General features: G+C 38.7%; 1 protein-coding gene across 1 annotated transcript; it reads left to right on the top strand.

Moving 5' to 3' along the window:
• The first annotated feature begins 3,462 nt into the window (after positions 1-3,462).
• Positions 3,463-18,332, top strand: LOC114458308 (tyrosine-protein kinase FRK-like). Its single transcript, XM_028440714.1, is given in 8 exon segments — positions 3,463-3,466; positions 3,901-3,986; positions 3,988-4,065; positions 4,159-4,327; positions 10,216-10,374; positions 13,481-13,662; positions 15,425-15,584; positions 17,379-18,332. Coding segments are annotated over 8 exon segments (1,050 nt in total). The 3' UTR covers positions 17,591-18,332.
• The last annotated feature ends 482 nt before the right edge of the window (positions 18,333-18,814 follow it).

Here is an 18,814-nt window from a genome sequence, read left to right as displayed (position 1 = left end):
TCGTATCTTTCTTTATTTTTGACATATATTTTTGTTTAATTATGAGTTTTTTTTATTTATTTTGTTTCCTCACAGGAGTTAAAAACTCATATTTACTTTGAAAAAATTATAAATAGTTCTGAAAAAAAAAAACGAAATTAAAAACATTTATTTGGGAAAAATATAACAGGTTTTATAGGGCTCTACACCGGGAAAAGTAGCTACATTTGTAGCTAGTAGCTTTTGACAAATTAAACAGTTGCCAAGAAGATCTGAAAAGTCGCCAGTTTTAGTGAGAAAGTTGCCGAGATGGCATTACTGCACGCACCTCAGTCGAAACAAAATGTGAAATGTTTATCAATTGTTCCGTGATTATTCAATAGACACAGTAAATATTTAGTTTGATGTGATTAATACTAGATATTTAGTGAGGAGGGTATATATTGATTTTTCTTCATTTTCAGCTTCTCATATCTCAGGAACTACATCACAAAGGAAACTGAAAAGTGATATAATAATACAGCTCCACCTACTCTCTCAGAATATATAAAAAGATCTGCTATACATCATATCTGGTGGACGTGACAGCTCCTCAAAATTGGAAAAAAGGTTTTCAGTTTGGGTCTGGAACATGTTTGGTCCTTCAGTAAACATCTTTACATATGCCTCAGCTTCCTGTAATTTGATCAGCTTAGAGCTATGAACATAGACTGTTCACATCACTAATGATTAGTCACATATATACATTGGTTCTTGGGTGACACGCTCTTGAAATCTGAAAAAAATATGTTTTTTTGTTACTATTTTCATTGGCTCATAATTAATATTATGTTTTCAAAAATTAATTTTTTCTGATGCAATGGTTTTTATTATTTTTTTTATGTTACTAGTGAAAAACTACTAAAGAATAAATGATTATAAGACACAGTTTCAAGCTACAGTGACCTCATGTAAAGGATTTTCGATTTCGGTGAGTGTTGAAATAACCCAGAGTCGAGGTCCAAAATAAAAATGTAAAAGTCACATAAAGAAAAATTAATTTATATACCAAGAAAGGGTAATCTTTATACTATAAATAAAACAGAGATCAGGATTTATTTACACTCCCACATGTAGTTATGAGCCAATGAAAATAGTTTTTTTTTTTTTTTTTTTTTTTTTTTTTAAGTATTTTTTCAGATTTCAAGAGCATGTTCAACCAATAACCAATGTATATATGTGACTAATCATTAGTGATGTGAACAGTCTATGTTCATAGCTCAAAGCTGATCAAATTACAGGGAGCTGAGACATATGCTGACATATGCATATGTTCCAGACTTTAACACACACACTTACTTTTTTCCAATTTGAGGAGTTGGCATGTCCATCAGATAGAATGTATAGCAGATATTTTTATATATTCTGAGAGAGTAGGTGGAGCTGTATTACTGTATCACATCTCAGTTTCCTATGTGATGTAGTTCCCGAGATATTAGAAGCTGAAAATGGAAGAAAAATAAGGACGAGCGTAGGGCTGGGCAAAAGATCGATTTAATCGATTTATCAAATTTGTAGACAAAAAACAATTTTCATTTTTGCAAATTCAAGTTAAAAAAAAATATATACACATATATATATATATATATATTTTTTTTCTTTCCCTTACCAGTTTTTTTTAAAACTATTTTGCATTCCGTCCGCGATGTGAGCCCACCACCTTTTGTTTACATGTGTTTACCCTTTGAGTGGGCTTTATGTGTCCACAGACATGTTTAATTTTTTAGTATTCATCTGATTAAACAAAAAAATAACAGTGTGTCTATTTAATAATCATGGAATAATTGGTTAAAGGTTGCGTAGGATGTCCTGACAATTTGTTGAAATGACATGGAACAACCCGTAAGTGAGGCTGCGTGTGTGTGGTTGTATGTGAACAGTGTTTATTTGTTCATTGGATCCACGTTAGCTTCTACCGTGGTGGTTGCTAATCGTCCTGGGGTTATAAAAAAGAAATATACATTAAGATTGGTAAAAATAAAGCTCTAAAAAGACAGACATTTGTAAGTAGTTGGTATCAGGATAATTGGTGACTAAGTACTGTAGGAGTTGGCAGCAAGTCGAGTGTGGTTGTGTGTAACAGTGTGGGTACCATGATATAAACACCTTATTTTACAGTTGGTGAGAGGCTTCAGCAGTACTTTGAATACTTGTCATGCTTCAGATAGATGGTGTTGTCTTCATTCCTGTGTGTTTGTTGTCCTCTGGGTGTGTAGATGGTATTTTCCCAGACACCAAACGGCAGGATGCTGAGAAGATGCTGCTGGCTGAGGGCAACCGTCATGGAGCGTTCCTAGTAAGAAAATGTGAAAGTCAGAAAAGGAGAGCTGTCACTGTCTGGTAAGATGATGATCCTCCACTGTTTCTACAAGTCTGACCTAAACGTTACTGAATGTTCTCTTTAGAAGATCTGGGTTTAGTATTCACCGTATTCTTTTTATTGTTTCTTAAAGGGATCCTCCTTTGTTTTTACCAATTTAAAATCTACTCATTAGAAGATGTATGCACTATGCCTAACAAAACACAATATTATGCACCATATTAGTTTTATTAACTTTTAAAAATGGGACTACTTTACAGTCTTAGAGCTTGTGTTCCTCCATTTTGAAATCACGTGATTGATGATGTCACACGGACCCACTGACTGTTAACATCCCATTGTTTTTTTAGCAGATTTTTAGTAGGCTTTACACCGATCCGATCAATGATGTCATTGTCGTGATGAAACTTTCTATAGATGCTCCTATTGCCATTCCTCATTTACACCAAAGAGTTGTTTGCTTTACGTGACACGGCTTTATTTCACTCACACTTGTGCACAAAGGTGAAAACCTATGAGCGAACGGCAAAAATGTCTCGGTTAGAGCAGAGCGGCTGAGCCCCGGACTTCTCGCCCAGTCGACTGACTCTGAAAAGTGGGGCAGCGTCTGCTGTTAGCGCCTGTGTGCGTTGTTTTGTTTATTTTCCAGTTTACTTTCGTTTTCATACCAGAGACTTCTGTTCGTTTCAGGTGATGGTGGTCACAGACGCGTGTATGTGCGCCCACCTCCGCTGTGCACCTGTGAATGCGGACTAAAAGCAACCGCAGGTTTTGCTATGCTACAGTCAGGACATATGTGTTCGCTCCTAATGCTAATGGATGCTTCACCCGAAAAGATCTGGGACCACAGGGGGGCAAAAGTTTAAACTCTGCGGTTTGGTAGTAGACAATGAAGCAGAGAAGAAGAGCTCTCCTAAGGGACCTTTACTTTCCCTTAAACAGTGCACTGGTGGCTGAAGTTAGCGCGTAACTCATGGACTGTCTTTAGATCTTTTCGGGTCACAACTGTTTTTATCCTCTTTCTGTAAACAAAAGAGGTTTGCATCAGTATTTTTATCTTTTCCTGATTATTTAGAATCAACTAAAAGCAGAACAAGTTGTTATTTTGACTGAAAAGCGGCTAAATGGGTTAGGGTTAGCTAAAAAGCAGGCTGATTGCTTCACTCCAATAGGAAACAATGGGATGTGGGGCCGTGTGACATCATCAATCACATGATTTCAAGATGGAGGAACACAGGCTCTTAAACTGTAAAATAGTCCCATTTCAAAGTCTGTGTTTCAAATGTTTAGGTCACATTTGTGATAAGGAATGCAGAGCTGAAAAACCCGCCAAACATTTGAGCATGTTTCTGTAATGGTAATAAACTCAACACTCCAACACCAACGCTGGATGGTTAGTAACTTCAGAGAATTGTTAGCTCGAGGGGCTAATTTACCAAAGGTTTTTGTTCTGTCCCTGCTCTCAGCACTACAGCTGCACAATAATGAAATAATGGATTCTATATTTGATTCACGATTAAGTCTCTAATTTCTACTTATTTGGCTGTTTTCTTTTCTTTCAGTTCTAGACAATGGAAGGGTGAAGCATTACAAAGTGAAAAAGTTGGACAACGGTCCCTACTTTGTGTCAAAGACCAGAACTTTTTCCAACCCTGAAGACGTTGGTGCAGCATTATTCTGAACAAGCTGACGGGCTCTGTGTGCGTCTTGGTGAGCCGTGTAAAAAGGTAAAAAAAAAAAACAGGAGAAAGAAAGCACCACATCAACTGATTTGATAAGTTTGTTGATTCATCTTCCAACTACTCATTGAACGTGTGCAGAATGAGGCTCCGCAGACGTATGGTTTGTCCTACAACACAGTGGACCAGTGGGAGATCGATCGCAGCACTATCAAACTGCTGAGGAAACTGGGAGCTGGACAGTTTGGAGAAGTGTTTGAAGGGCTGTGGAACGGCACCACATCAGTGGCAGTGAAGACCCTCAAAAATGGTACGTGGACACATCACCACTCTGAGAGGAGCAGTTGGAACAGGAAGGGCTTTGGGAGACATCTGTCTAAAGGTTGTGTGGCCCCGAAACAGGAGTGATACTAAAACCCGAAAACATTTTGAAGACTGAGTAAATGCATCCCCGTACTGCATGCACAGGCTGTAATATCAGCAAGGTTATCATTGTACCAGTTTTTAGAGCTACTATCTCAGCCCAGGAGCAAATATTTATTCCTGGTTATTGTTTTACGAAGTTTTATTAGGCTTTATTTACCGGCTGGTAGTTCTTAGTAGTCCTTACACTGTATTCATTACGCTGCCATCATTCCTTTACCTCCACTGAACCTGGAACATTACCTGCTTCCAGTTACTCCTTTTTAAAGAATCCAACTTGTTCCGTCGGTTCAACTGTAGCTTTTGTTCCTATTTGTTCTTTTATGAATTAGTGGATAGTGTTAGATACAGTTATTTCTTTCTTTCCATCATCTGCCACTTATCCAGATCCAGGTCGTGGAGAAAACATCCTCAGCAGGAAAGCCCAGATGACCTGTGACCGTATTCACAAAGCTTCTCAGAGTCCCTTCAGAGAGCTCCTAACTTAGCCTAAAAATTCCTATCAAGGAATCTTAGCTTAAAAGTGATTCAGAAAGTTTCTGAGAGTAATTCTGAGGAAGGAGGAACAGAAACTTGATCTTTCTCAGGAGGTGTGGTTGACCTGTTGCTACATCTTATAAAAGCTGTGTTTGGTTGTTAGAGAATGAAAAAGTGCTCTGTGCTCCTAGCAATGCATGGAGAGTAAAATCAATGGATCATTCTTGGACTGCTTTAAAGCTGCAGTTTGTAGAATCCTTTCTCCGCTCCTATTTGAAACCGAAACTCAACCTCCCTTACCGGTATTTTTTGTGAATGCTTTTATCAACTTTTTTCTCCATAGAGACTAGTGACAAATGTAGGGACGTTATCTTGTGTTAGTGGAGATTAGGCATTACACCAATCTGATCTATATCTATATCGGATCGGCAGATATTTAGTATTTTATGTAATTAATGTAATCAGCTGTAATCCGATCAATGACATTGTCATTGTCTTGATGAAACTTTCTGTTGACGCTCCCATTGCATTGTTTATCCGTTTCATTTACACCAAAGAGTGTTTGCTTTACATGACACGGCTTTATTTTACTCACATTTGTGCACAAAGGTGAAACCCTACGAGTGAACGGTGAAACTGTGTCTCGGTTAGGGCGGAGCGGCTGAGCACCGGACTTCTTACTTAGTCTACCGGCTCTAAGTGAGGCAGCGTCTGTTGTTAGTGTGTGTCTGTCTCTGTGTGTGTGTGTGTCTGTGTGTGTGCGCGCTTCTTTTGTTTAGCAGAGAGATGCGCTCCCGTTTACTTTCACTTTCATACCGGAGACTTTGGTCCGTTTCAGGGTGATGGTGGAACTCCCTTGCTTCATAGCAGTCATTACATGGGACTCCGGTTTAATTCCACAGCTGCAACGTGTTTTTTGCCACTCACTCAAAAACGCCAAACAGCTTAAACTTCCTTCCTCCGCACACTGGTCGAGCAGTTAAAGGGCCACGCACCCACACACACTCTGACAACAGATGTTATTTTCAGGTCCACATTCAGACTGTAAAAGGAATTTACCGTAAATAAGCTTCTCTTAGGTTTACACACAGTTTATCCCATCTGTTCTTGCTCTCTCTCTGACACCAGTGTGTGTGTGTGGCGGACCCTCGGCAGTCACGGAGGGTCGGTGAGGACGCAAAGGGAAAGCGGTCCATTCCTTCTCAGTGTTTGTGACTATTCTGTTTTTTTCTCCACCTCGGTCTGTCTTCTTCTGCTTGTTTTGCCGTCTAACTGTCTTACCTAACGCTGTGATGGAGATTTCTGCTGGAACATCCGCAAATGCATGTTTACTACCCTGAACGCACCTGACTTCAGATGAGCAGCCAATAGAAAAGCCCAAAACAGCTCATGGAGCACAAGTGTTAGTAGAAAGATCTCTGATTGGCTGACATCCAGACTCCAGGAACATCACGCCCTTGTATTTATAAACTTCATTTAAAGGGCCAGGAGAAGGAGATGAGATTCACCGTCCACTCAGAACACATTACAATATGCTCAAAGATAATTATACATTTTTGACCAAATGATGCCAAAAAAACGCAGATGCAGCTGTCAGTGATTACTGTGATTGGTGGTGAAATAAAAGAGTGATAAGAGGGAAACTGAGTCCTGATCACACATCAACACATTGTTCCCTTTCTGTGTGTCAGTGTGAGAAGCTCTGCTACAGCTGTAAAGCGAGGCCAGAGATTACAGCACACAACCAAAGTTGGTCTCAAACATCACTTTATTTGATATTAATAATTGTATGAATGTTTAGAATTATATATGATCATTTCCTGAACTGTTCAGTGGGTGAACGTCACAGGGAGCGAACAAATCACGCAACAATACAAGGCTGTGAAAGTACGGTAGAGTGACCAAGCACTCTGCTATTACGTTACGCTGTGTGAAAAGTACACCCATCAAGTCAACCACAAACATGATCCCTGCACAATCAAACCCGTAGCTTGTTATTAGATCACCGTCGTTTAACATACAGATAGTATATGTTCGTTTTCTGTCTGTTTAAGACAATTTTAGGCTTCTTAAAAGTCCTCCTCACTCCTAACAGTTTTTCACCTTAGGAGCTCTCGTAGGGCCTAAGATGCTTTGTGAATTACCTTTATCTCAGTAAGGGAAAATTCTAAGAAAAATCTTAAAATTCTAAGATTTGTTCTAAGAGTGACGTCACTAAGAGCTTCTATTGGCTAACTATGGTGGGAAACCACGCCTCCTTTTGTCATTGTCCTGCTCTGTTGTTCCACTGCAAATTCAGAAATACTAAACCAATTACCACTTTATTTAACTAATATACAGTAGAAACTCCTCTTTCATATTAGTAACTGTAACACATTTTAAATCATAATTGATTGAATCTGGAATGGGACACATTTTAATCTTCAGTTCTTTAAAAATTGAAATATTTCAGTGGAAGTGACTTGAGGAAGAGAAACTCTGCTGGAGCCTCGTGACCCTGAACAGGACCAGCAGGTTTAAACCACCGCTGCTTTTAAATGGAACTCCTTTGGTATGAGTCACTTTAGGAAATCACCGCATCAAGTGGACTTAAAACCACGGTCTTCACACCGGCTTCCTCTGGACTTTATTAATCATACGTCATCTTTCCATTATGTTGCGTTTACCTCCTCATCAAATCTAATGTCATGTTAGAGCTCGATAGGTAACAACGACCTGTATTGTAACCTTTAGCCTTTCTTGTATATATATATATATATATATATACACCACACTAGCGATGACCTTTTGCTATGCACACACTTTTGTTATTGTTTTCAGCCAAAAAACTGCACATTACAGTCAAACACATGGCTATTTAAGCAGCTGTTGTGATCTTGATTCAGAAAAGTGTGTGCGTGGTGCTGCAGAATCCGAGCAGCAGCAGCAGCTCCTCCTCTCCGCACACAAACACAGCCAGACACTCTCTCCTTACCGCTCTCCGTTGTCCGTCACCGTGTAAAAGTTGGAAGTCGTCTAATTCCACAACCAAGTCAGTTGTTAGCGCTGTGAGCCACGAATCCGTAAACATCTTCATTTTTTTCCTCTTCAGTTCACAAGCAATGTCGGGTCTTGCTGCATAAGCTGATGTAGCATTAGCACGGAGTGCTAACAGCTGATGTGTGTAAACAATGGCCGTGGCTCCAAGCACGGTCATTGTTCACACACGATCGGCAGCAGAAAAAGTAGTGCAGTTTGCATTTACATGTATGGCAATTAAGTATAATATATATTCTATATTAAACGGCTGTGTTTGTTTTAGCTGTTAGATAGTTGGAGAGGGAGGAGCTCACATTTGAGGAGGCATGTATTATGTCCATGTTCGGAGGAGAGAGGATTGTCAGTAGGAGGAGTTTCTGGTAGGTGATGTCACCTGCCGGGCAAAATCCAGCTCACCCGTTTGGAACTGACTTTTTACAAAATGTGGAATAACAAAGGAGGGAGGAAACAGAACTTTTTCCTCTGTGGCCCTCTGAATGAGGCTAAAAGGATGTTTGTCACCGTAGCAAAACCATTATAAAGGGATTTTTTTTAACCTTTAACCTTTTTAACCCCTTTAACACATTTCAAACAGCACACATTGCTTTTTCAATATTACTGGAAAACGAGATGTTTCCTCTAACAGTAAAGTTTTTCATACATTTCTTAGGGAGGTCTGCTGGTGCTTTAGTTTGGATTGCTCTACATGTCAACAAAGGCAAACATTGCACAAAAAATCTAACAACAGAAAAAACAACACAGATGCTGACCATTATCACATTTTATGACAAATCTATCAATAGATGTTGTCCCGCTGTGCTATCAATACCTGTAAAGTAGTTTTTTACATTTGTTCTATGTCATATTTAGCTCATGACATGTGACTCTTTGTAACGGGTGCAAAGGTTTAAATCATCCATTGTCAATAATTAATTCAATTTACCATAAACATTGGACATTGGCATAATTATATATAATTATTGTAACTGTGAGCAGTGACTCAAACTTTAAAAGACATTCACTCAGGAACCTGCTTTTCTTATTTTAGGATTTTATCCCAAACAAACCAAAATAATAAATGTATGGTAGGGTCACATGATCAACATTCATGTCAGCATTACAATAATGCCCAATTATAGCATTAACACAGGACACAGCGAAGAGCTTGTGTTTGTCTGAGTCATTGTATGTATTTTTTCTTATTGTTTAGTATATATATTTTTCATTCTGTATATTTTTGTTGTATTCTGTAGTTGTTGATTGTAGTTTTTCAGTCATTCTGTGTGTTTTTGGAATCATTTTCTGTGTTATTTTGTGTGTTTTTGCTGTTCTTTGTTTTAAGGTTCTTTTGTTTTGTGTGTTTTTGGAATAATTTTGTGTATTTTAGTTGTTGACTGTTTCTGTGTGTTTTTGTTGTTTTATGTTTTAAGCATAATTTGTGTGTTTTTGGAATCATTTTGTTGTTTCTTTGTATATTTGTTTGTAATTTCTGTTCGTGTGTTTTCTGAAAATGAAGAACTAAAAGCGCATTTATAACACTTCCCCTGCGCCTCTAACCGCTGATATAATCTAAAATATCGCAAGGTTTGAATGTAAGTCAAAGGAAAAGAGGCTACCAGGCTACGAGGAACTAAAGAGAAACTAAAAGAACGTCACATTGAGAATGTTTGCTCACGCTCACCTTCCACTCACTAATCAACATTAATCTAAAATAAGTAGGATTTTATGAAATTGTTACATTTATGCCAGATATAGGCCTACAAAACGTTGTAGACATACATATGTACAACCACACAAAGCATTCCTCGGTCAATGAAATATGTTGAATAAAATATAATATGGCTAAAAATGTCTCTGATCTATTTTTCCTCTGTTTTATGTCAGTTATAATGTGATAATATACCTGCAGATCATAAGATATGGGTTTTAGATTATTTAAAGTTATTAACGTACATGATCTGCGTCCATTTTCCCTGAACGCTCTGATGAGCGGGTCCCTTTAAATGTTGTCACCGCAATGAATTGTGGGTCAGTATTATGTGGTCTCCTTTGGTAAAGGATGCATCAGTGTTTTCTAGGCTAAAGGAGGTTATAAAGGAAGCACTGAGCCTCCTTTCCTCAGCTTCATGAGCGGCCTTATCATGGCCGCCACCTAAACACTTCCGGGGGTGAAGGAAAAGTGGATAGGAAAGGAGATAGGAGGGACCTTTTGGATGCATCCTCAATTTGTGTGATCTACATGTTGTTCATTCCATTCTGAAGTGTTAATGTGTGTGTCAGGTTCCATGGATGCTGAGGACTTCCTGAGGGAGGCTCAGATCATGAAGCGGCTCAGACATGCTAAGCTGATCCAGCTGTACGCGGTGTGCACCATGGAGGAGCCCATCTACATCATCACTGAGCTGATGAAGAACGGAAGCCTTTTGGAGTACCTCCAGAGTAAGTCCTCACGTCTTTTTGTGGAATCCCAATGACTGCCTGTGGAACCATTTCCTTTATTGCAGCTGTGTTTAGTCGCCTTTTATTTCTGGATTTTTCTGCTTTCATGTTTTCTTTAGCGAGTGAAATGGATGCTCGATGGAGGTGAGATGTGGTGAGGGTCTCAGCTGTTGCAGCCCTGTGTTAGACATCAGTGCCTGTACTCACAAAGCTTCTCAGAGTCTCTCAGAGAGCTCCTAACTTAGCCTAAACATTCCTAGCAAGGAATCTTGGCTTAAAAGTGATTCAGGAAGTTTCTGAGAGCAACTCTGAGGAAGGAGGAACAGAAACTTTGATCTTACTGTGGTTGGACAAAAATGTTGGTACGCTTTTGTTAAAGAAAGAAAAACCTGACCAATCCTACAATCAGTTGATGTCTGTAACTCTCAATGAGACTTTTGCACCTGTCGACAGGTACCGTATTTGGTTCCATTCCTCGTGAGCAAACTGCTCAGATTTGAAGGGTGTCTTCTCCAGACTGCATGTTTCATCTCCTTCCACATGCAATCAAACAACGTGCAGTCATTTAGAGTCGGAAAAGTTTGTGCGCTGTTGTAGGAGCACAGCAGCAGGAGCAGCAGCTCCTCCTTTCCACACACAAACACAGCCAGACGCTCTCCGTCGTCCATCACCACGTAAACCGTCCAATTCCACAACCGAGTCCGTTGTTAGCGCCGTGATCCACAAATTCGTAAACATCCCCATCGTTTCCTCCTTACACTACACCGAGTCTTGCTGCATAGACTGGTGTAGCATTAGCATGGAGTGCTAACAGCTGATGTGTGTAAACTGGGTCTGTGGCTGCAAGCAGTGACTCCCAACACGATCAGCAGCAGAAAAAGTAGAGCAGTTTGTATTTACAGTACATATATGGCAATAAAGTATAATATATATTCTATATTAAACTGCAGTGTTATTTTAGCTGTTAGATAGTTGGAGAGGGAGGAGCTCACATTCTAGGTGACGTCACCTGCCTACGTGGACAAAATCCAACTGTCCTGTTTGGAGCTGACTGTACAAAATATGGAATAACAAGGGAGGAGGAAACAGAACTTTTGTATTTTTGTCCCTCTGAATGAGGCTAAAAAGATGTTTATCACTGTAGATAAACCATTAGAAAGTGATTTTTTTCATCATACCTCCCCTTTAATGTTGTGCTTTTTTATGAAAAGCAAAGGCTACTGGAATATTTAAAAAATGTCATAATATTCAATAAACATTTACTTTCTTTAAAAAAAACATGTCTAAAATGTATTCTAGACTTTTTATGCACTATTAAAAAAAATAGTGAAAAACTTAACAACCGCATTAAATATTCTATATTCGGCCAAGCTATAATTTATTTGGCTTCGGCCTCAAATTTTCATTTCGGTGCATCCCTACTCCAGTTTTTAAATTTTCTTTCAAGAGTGTTGTCCTATTAAGCCCACTTTGGCTCAAACAGTGACGAGTGGGTCGATCTGATACTGATGTACCTTGACTTTGGAGTTCACATCTAATCTCTAATCTCTTTGGTTATCATTCGTATTATTCGTCTCTTACATTTTTTAACAATTTTCCTTTTGCAGTCACGTCCATAGAGGTTGGCTACAGTCCTGTGGACCTTAAATTTCTAAATATCATGTGCAACAGTAATCACAGGAACATCAAGCTGCTTGGAGATGATTTTACAGCCTTTACCTTTGACATGCGTGTCTATAAGTTTCTTTCTAATGTCTTGAGACACCTAGTTTAACATGTCCCTATGTTCAAATCATTTTCAGTCTTTTTCTTTTCAGTTTCAAATTATTTCAGTGACCATTGTGTGATTTTCCTCCTTTCACTGAATGGTACCAACTGTTTTGTTAACGTTTGTATGACGCAGTCTTCTAAGAGCTGTGATTGCGTCAAGTAATGAATGGATATTAAAATAACCAATCATTTAACTGGGACTGCATTAAAAAATGTGTAATAGTGAAATACATGTTATGTCATGATGATGAAACTTAGCTAAATGAAATTAATTGTTACACAGATTTCAAATGTTTGAACCTTGTTCACATGCTGATTATTATATTGATTTATTTATTGTATAATTGCTGCCCACGTGGTAATTTTACCACTTACAGTATTTGATGTTTTTGGTTCTTCTGCCATTTCTCTGTTTAAGACAATCTTAGACTTCTTAAAGCTCCTCCCCCACCTCTTAATAGCTTTTCACCTCAGGACTCTAAGACGCTTTTATCTAACTAAGGGACAATTCTCAGAAAATCTTAGAATTGAAGGAATGCTAATATTTTTCTGAGACACTTTCTAAGAATTTTCCTAGATTTTTTCTAAGAAGTACTCAGAGCTACTTTTAGCCTCAGGATGCTTTGTGAATACGAGCACAGGACGTCACATGACTCCATTAACAAACACCTGCTCTTTTGTATTCAACAGTTCATAATCAACAATAAAAACTGATCAGCTAGTTTTTAAAAGAGTAGAAAGGTGATCAATAAGTTGCATCTTGTTAAAAGCTGAGGAAAAGTCAGCAAATAAGAGTGAATCATGGGACTTTGGCTTCTCCAAATGCTTTGTTTTTAATTTTTTTATTTAGATTTAGTTTTGCGTCCACCATCCTCTACCAGCTGGATAAGCAAAGTGCAAAGGTTCAAGGACACACACTGTTTCCTCCTTTGATGCTCCGTATTTCCTCCTGTGATGCTCCATGTTTATTCTTTTGATGCTCTGTGCTTCCTCCTTTGTTGCTCTGTTTACTCTTTTGGTGCTCTGTGTTGCCTCCTTTGATGCTCCATGTTTCCTTCTTTGTTGCTCTGTGTTTTCTCGTTTGGTGCTCTGTGTTTCCTCCTTTGATGCTCCATGTTTCCTCCTTTGTTGCTCTGTGTTTTCTCCTTTGATGCTCAATGCTTAATGTTTCCTAATTTGATGCTCCATGTTTCTTCCTTTGATGCTCTGTGTTTCCCCCTATGATGCTCTGTTTCCTCCTTTGATGCTCCATGTTTCCTCCTGTGATGTCCATGTTTCTTCATGTGATGCTCCATGTTTCCTCCTTTAAAGTTAAACATTTCCTGTTTCTTCACAGAGGATAAAGGCTCCACGTTGAGCTTCTCGGACCAGATTGAGATGGCTGCACAGGTGGCATCAGGCATGTCCTTCCTGGAGCTTCAGAACTACATTCACAGGGATCTGGCAGCCAGGAACGTCCTGGTGGGGGAGAACAATATCTGCAAGGTAGCAGACTTTGGTCTGGCCAGGGTTTTCATGGTGAGTAGGACCAAGCAAAGAACGTCTTTGAATTGTACAGAACGATTTTACTGAGTGAAGGAGGAAATTAGTGCTTTGAAAGGAGATGACAGAAAGGATCATGGATCACATGTCCCACATGTCCCATGCCCCGCCCCCTCATAAATGATGCGTCATGTCCAACAATACATTATGTCCCTGTTGTTATATCAACTTTATTAGATTCCTGCATGTTTCTTCAACTGTAGTGTAGAGATGGTGACACAGAAATGATTGTCTAATCCAGGGGTGTCAAACATCTAATAATAATAATAATGATAATGATAATTCTTTTTATTTAAAGTGCCTTTCAGGCCATCCAACCATCCACACTTTACAATAAAAACAGAATAATATTATACATTACAGAGCTATTTTATTTAATTTGATGACTTTTTTTCAACAATTTGAGTTTAAAATGAACTGCCATCATGTGATATAAGTGTGGGAACACTGGAAACTCTGCAAATGTTGTGGTTTCAATTTTCCTGTAGGCCAAATTGGATGCTCTAAAGGGCCGCATTTGGCCCCCGGGCCTTCAGTTTGACACATGATCTAACCCAAGGGCCACATTATCAAAATTCCTGTCAACTTTTAACTAATTTGTGTGTTTATGTTGTCATTTTGTGCATTATTTTCTCATTTTGTGCAGTTTTTTTGTGTGTGTGTTACGAGTAATGAATAATTTTGTGTACTTTAGTATTTTAGTTGTCCTTTTATGTACTTTTTTTTTTTTTTTAACTGATTTTGTGCATTTACTTTGGGGGCCACACAAACTTATACCTAGGGCTGGATGTGACGCATGTCTGCAGAATACTGCATCTGTGAACCAATCCTCTATATCCTCTATGGTAGTGTTTCTCAAATGGGGGCACGTGTACCCTTAGAGTACTAGAGGGAGAGAGAGGTGTTTATTTTAGTTAAAATGATATTCATACTAAATATTACCAGCAACTCACTAAACAACAACAAAAACACAAAATTAGAGAAAATATACTGAATTATAAATATGAACAGACAAACAACGACAAAATATAGAAAATGAAAAACACATGCACTAAGAAAAAAAAATACTCACCAGCAACGCACAAAACCACAACTAAGAAAAAACAAAACTGCACAAGATTACTACAAAATACACAAAAATAACAACAGAAACACACAAAATAAGAGAAAAATGTATGAAATAATAAAAAGAACATACAGAAATGAGTTCCACATCAGGAGGGAGATGACCGTAGGTGACACATTTATCCAGGAGGCACTAAATACTGTTTCTTTCCACTTTTTTACAAAATGAGATTATTTAAAATGTGTGTTATCACTCATTCATTCCATCATTATGATTTATAGTTGTTTTTTACTGAATTCTGAGCAAAATGTGATAGACGGACAAAGGGGGAACTTGGATTAAAAATGAAGAATAATGTGTGAGAACCCCTGATCTATGGTCAGTGGCTGTGAAAAGACCCCAACAGTTTCTGAGCTGTTTGGAAAACACTTGTAGAAACACATTCTATGGACACAGATTGGTTAAAAAACTAAAATACCTTTTGACAAGTATTAATTACTGTGAAAACTAACCTAATTCTAATTCTGTCAGAGACGTGAACCACTAACCGCTTTGTTTCAATCCTTCCTTTACTGTGTTGATGGATGAACACGTATCATAACAAATATAAAGTATCATCTTCCTACTTTTGCTCCACGTTGCAAAGTAAATGTCTTTATTGTGTGTTTCCAGAATGAGAATGTCTACGAAATCAAAGATGGGACCAAATTTCCGGTGAGATGGACGGCCCCAGAAGTGATCAGATACAACAAGTTCACCATCAAATCAGACGTTTGGTCCTTTGGAATCCTGCTCTATGAGATCATGACCTTTGGACAGATGCCGTACCCTAGTAAGAGCTGCTGAGTCACTCCACTGATAGAAATCTGTTGATTCATGGCAGATCATGTTTTTGTTTTTGGGTTTATGCATTTCTGCATCTGTTTCCTCGTCTTATCTCTAATCAAACTCATTACAGGCTCTTAAAATTCCTGATATCCTATCAAACATAGAGTATATACCATACTTTGATTACCAAAAAAGAGGACATATAGTCACTTGACCTGGTTTTGAATCTACTTTGTAATGGCAAAATACAATATAGTAGATAAAAAAAGTTATTATCTATAAGGTTTAAACATTAATTTCTCTCTTTATAACAAAGACTTAAAAAATGACTGAAGGCATTCACTGTTATTATAGATATTAATAATCTGTCCTTAAAAAATCTAAACATTCTTAAAATCTCTCAATCATTGAAAGAATGAGAAACGTTTCCTCCTAGAAATAATAAAAAAAGAAAACAGAACAGCATCTAATCAGTAAATGACTGAAGGTGCACATCCCATGGTCCCATGCTGACTCTGAGCTTTATTCTGTCTGTTGTCATGGAGACATGAGGTGATGATGGAAACGATACCTTTACGTTCCAAGTTTCTGCCAGTGTCTCCTTTGTTTTCAAACCCCTTAATCATCCAGGAGGGTCTTCATTCAATCACTTTCACTTTCCCTCGTGTGTGATGATTTCGTCACACGTGACGGAACCATTACAGATGCTGCTTTGTTTTGAGTAAAATACCATAATCACATAGGGCTCTATTCTCCCGTCAGAAAAGCCGCACAGCTGCACTGGGTTTGTCTGAGCGCTATCCAGCTGTATTAAATAAAGGCTACAAACAGAAAACAAAGCAGGACGTGATCTAACATTGCTCCTTGTCTTCAGCCTTCTCTTATTGTTGCCGTACATTATGGGCCGACAAGGTTTTGCTGGCCCGGGACCCAAAAGATTTTGCAGCCTCTATTCTATGCCAAATGTTAACAAACATGCGTCCTGGTGTCACGGTCTGAGTTTACCTCGTACTGAGATCGATTATGAGCATATATGCTGATTATCGATCGATCTCAGTATGAGTTGAACTGAGACCATGACACCAGAAACAAAACAATGCGTAATCATGCCTCAGATCCCGCCCATTTCTGTACAAATCACAGAGATGCCTATAAGCATTAGATTAGTATTATCACAGGACCTCAGAGTTCAGCAAAATATAGTCATATATATATATGTATATATATACATATTTTTACCTTACAAATTACTGACATGGCCGATTAACACAGGATTAACATCACAGACATTCTCTGCAATTATTACAAATTATTACAAAAAAAACACATGTGGTTCCTAGGTAAAACTGAAAATAAGGACAATGGCACATGGCTGCGTACAGAGGATCTACAGTAGGGCTTTACATGAGATGTGTCCCTTGTCAGTCATCATTAGTTTCCATGTGCGCGTCTCTTTAAATGTTGTCGCCGCAATGAATTGTGGGTCAGCATTATGTGGTCTCCTTTGGTAAAGGATACATCAGTGTTTCCTAGGCTAAAGGAGGTTATAAAGGATGCATTGAGCCTCCTTTCCTTAGCTTAAAGAGAAATGGAACGCTCCTTATCATGGCTGCCACTTAAACACTTCCGGGTGTTAAGGAAAAGGAGATAGGAAAGGAGATAGGAGGGACGCACCCTTAGTCTGCCTGATAGTAACTAATGTGTGACTGATTCCTAATGTGTAACACAACCTTTTTAATAAAAGTTGTTAATATCAATTTCAATCTTTGTTCTCCTCTCTGTGTTTGATTGTTCGCAGCCATGACCAACTACCAGGTGATTCAGCAGGTACCTGAAGGCCACAGGATGTCGTGTCCTCTCAAGTGTCCAAAGTTCATGTATCACATGATGACGGAGTGTTGGAACGGGAAGGAACAGGAGCGCCCCACGTTTGAAACGCTGCTGTGGAGGCTGGAGGATTACTTTGAGCAGGACGTTTCCTCCTATGATGATGCTAATAATTTCCATTGACACACTGGGAAATAACTAACGAATACCAGTGACACTGGAACAAACTAATGAATACAAGTGACACGCTGGGAAAAAAAAAATCAACAAAACCACCAAAACAAAACCAATCAGCTTCCTTAGACCTAGATTCTATCTGAAATTATAGTGTGTTGAAGGTGAAACACACTGTAGTGTGTGTGTGTGTGCGTGTGCGTGCGTGCGTGTGTGTGTGCCTGCGTGCGTGCGTGTGTGCATGCGTGTCGGGCCTGACTGACTGGTTGTTCTCATTGTGAACATAGCACACATACCTGAAGGCACCAACTCAACAGGAGTGATGACTCAGCACTTTACTTTACCCAAACACTGCTGGAAGCCTCGTGATGGTTGTCGTTGCTGTGTTTGATGAGAACCGGATCCTCCAGGGGATTCAGACGACTGGAGACGCAGCTTTCTGTGCACCCTATGTTTCTAGAAGAATCCTGGAGCTCCACACGAGCTGTGAACAGAGAAACTGGAGCACACGATGAGATGGAAATGAAGGACACATGATAATCACCGGCAGACCCTGACAAACAGGAACAAGCGGGTGTGAAAATGGATGGATGAAGGATGCATCTCCAAATGTGAAAGCCTGCCTTTGTCGCCTCCTGGTGGACAATGTGATGTCAGTATTGTAGCTAAGCTGATGATAGTCCCAATGCACCTGTTTTAATTAAATATAAACTTTAATATTTCTAATTCTGTTATCTGATCAGTGTAGTTAAATAAAAGTCATTGTAGCTGTAACCTGTTTTACTTTGTAGTACAATGTTTTTTAAAGCTGTAGGTAAATGTGATGAATTAGATTTTACTAATGTTTATGTGACTCTGACAGTGTTTGTTACTTAAACTACTCTGTATCACCTTCACAAATAAAGAATCTATTTACTCATATTGAATGTATCTGTTTTTAGATATACATACAGTATAGTTATTCAAGTGTGTAGTCATGGCTGAATCGTTCAATTCAACTTTATTTATATAGCACAAAATACAACAAAGTCATCTGAAGTCGCTGAACAAAATATAAAGTTGATAATAAGAAAGAAAAAACCCAACAAGATCCACATGAACAAATATTTTTTATTGGAATACATCTCCAGCAGAACCAGGTTCAGAGGTGGAGAACATCTGCTTTGACTGGTTGGGTTAGTGAACAGAATAGGATAGAAGAAGGACAGACCATCAGAGTGTCTCAGACTAGTT

This window comes from Gouania willdenowi (genome assembly GCF_900634775.1).
Source record: "Gouania willdenowi chromosome 24 unlocalized genomic scaffold, fGouWil2.1 scaffold_320_arrow_ctg1, whole genome shotgun sequence".
In the NCBI taxonomy this organism is placed as follows: domain Eukaryota; kingdom Metazoa; phylum Chordata; class Actinopteri; order Blenniiformes; family Gobiesocidae; genus Gouania; species Gouania willdenowi.
Note: the sequence above shows the minus strand (reverse complement) of the source record. Positions and strands in the feature narration are given on the sequence as shown.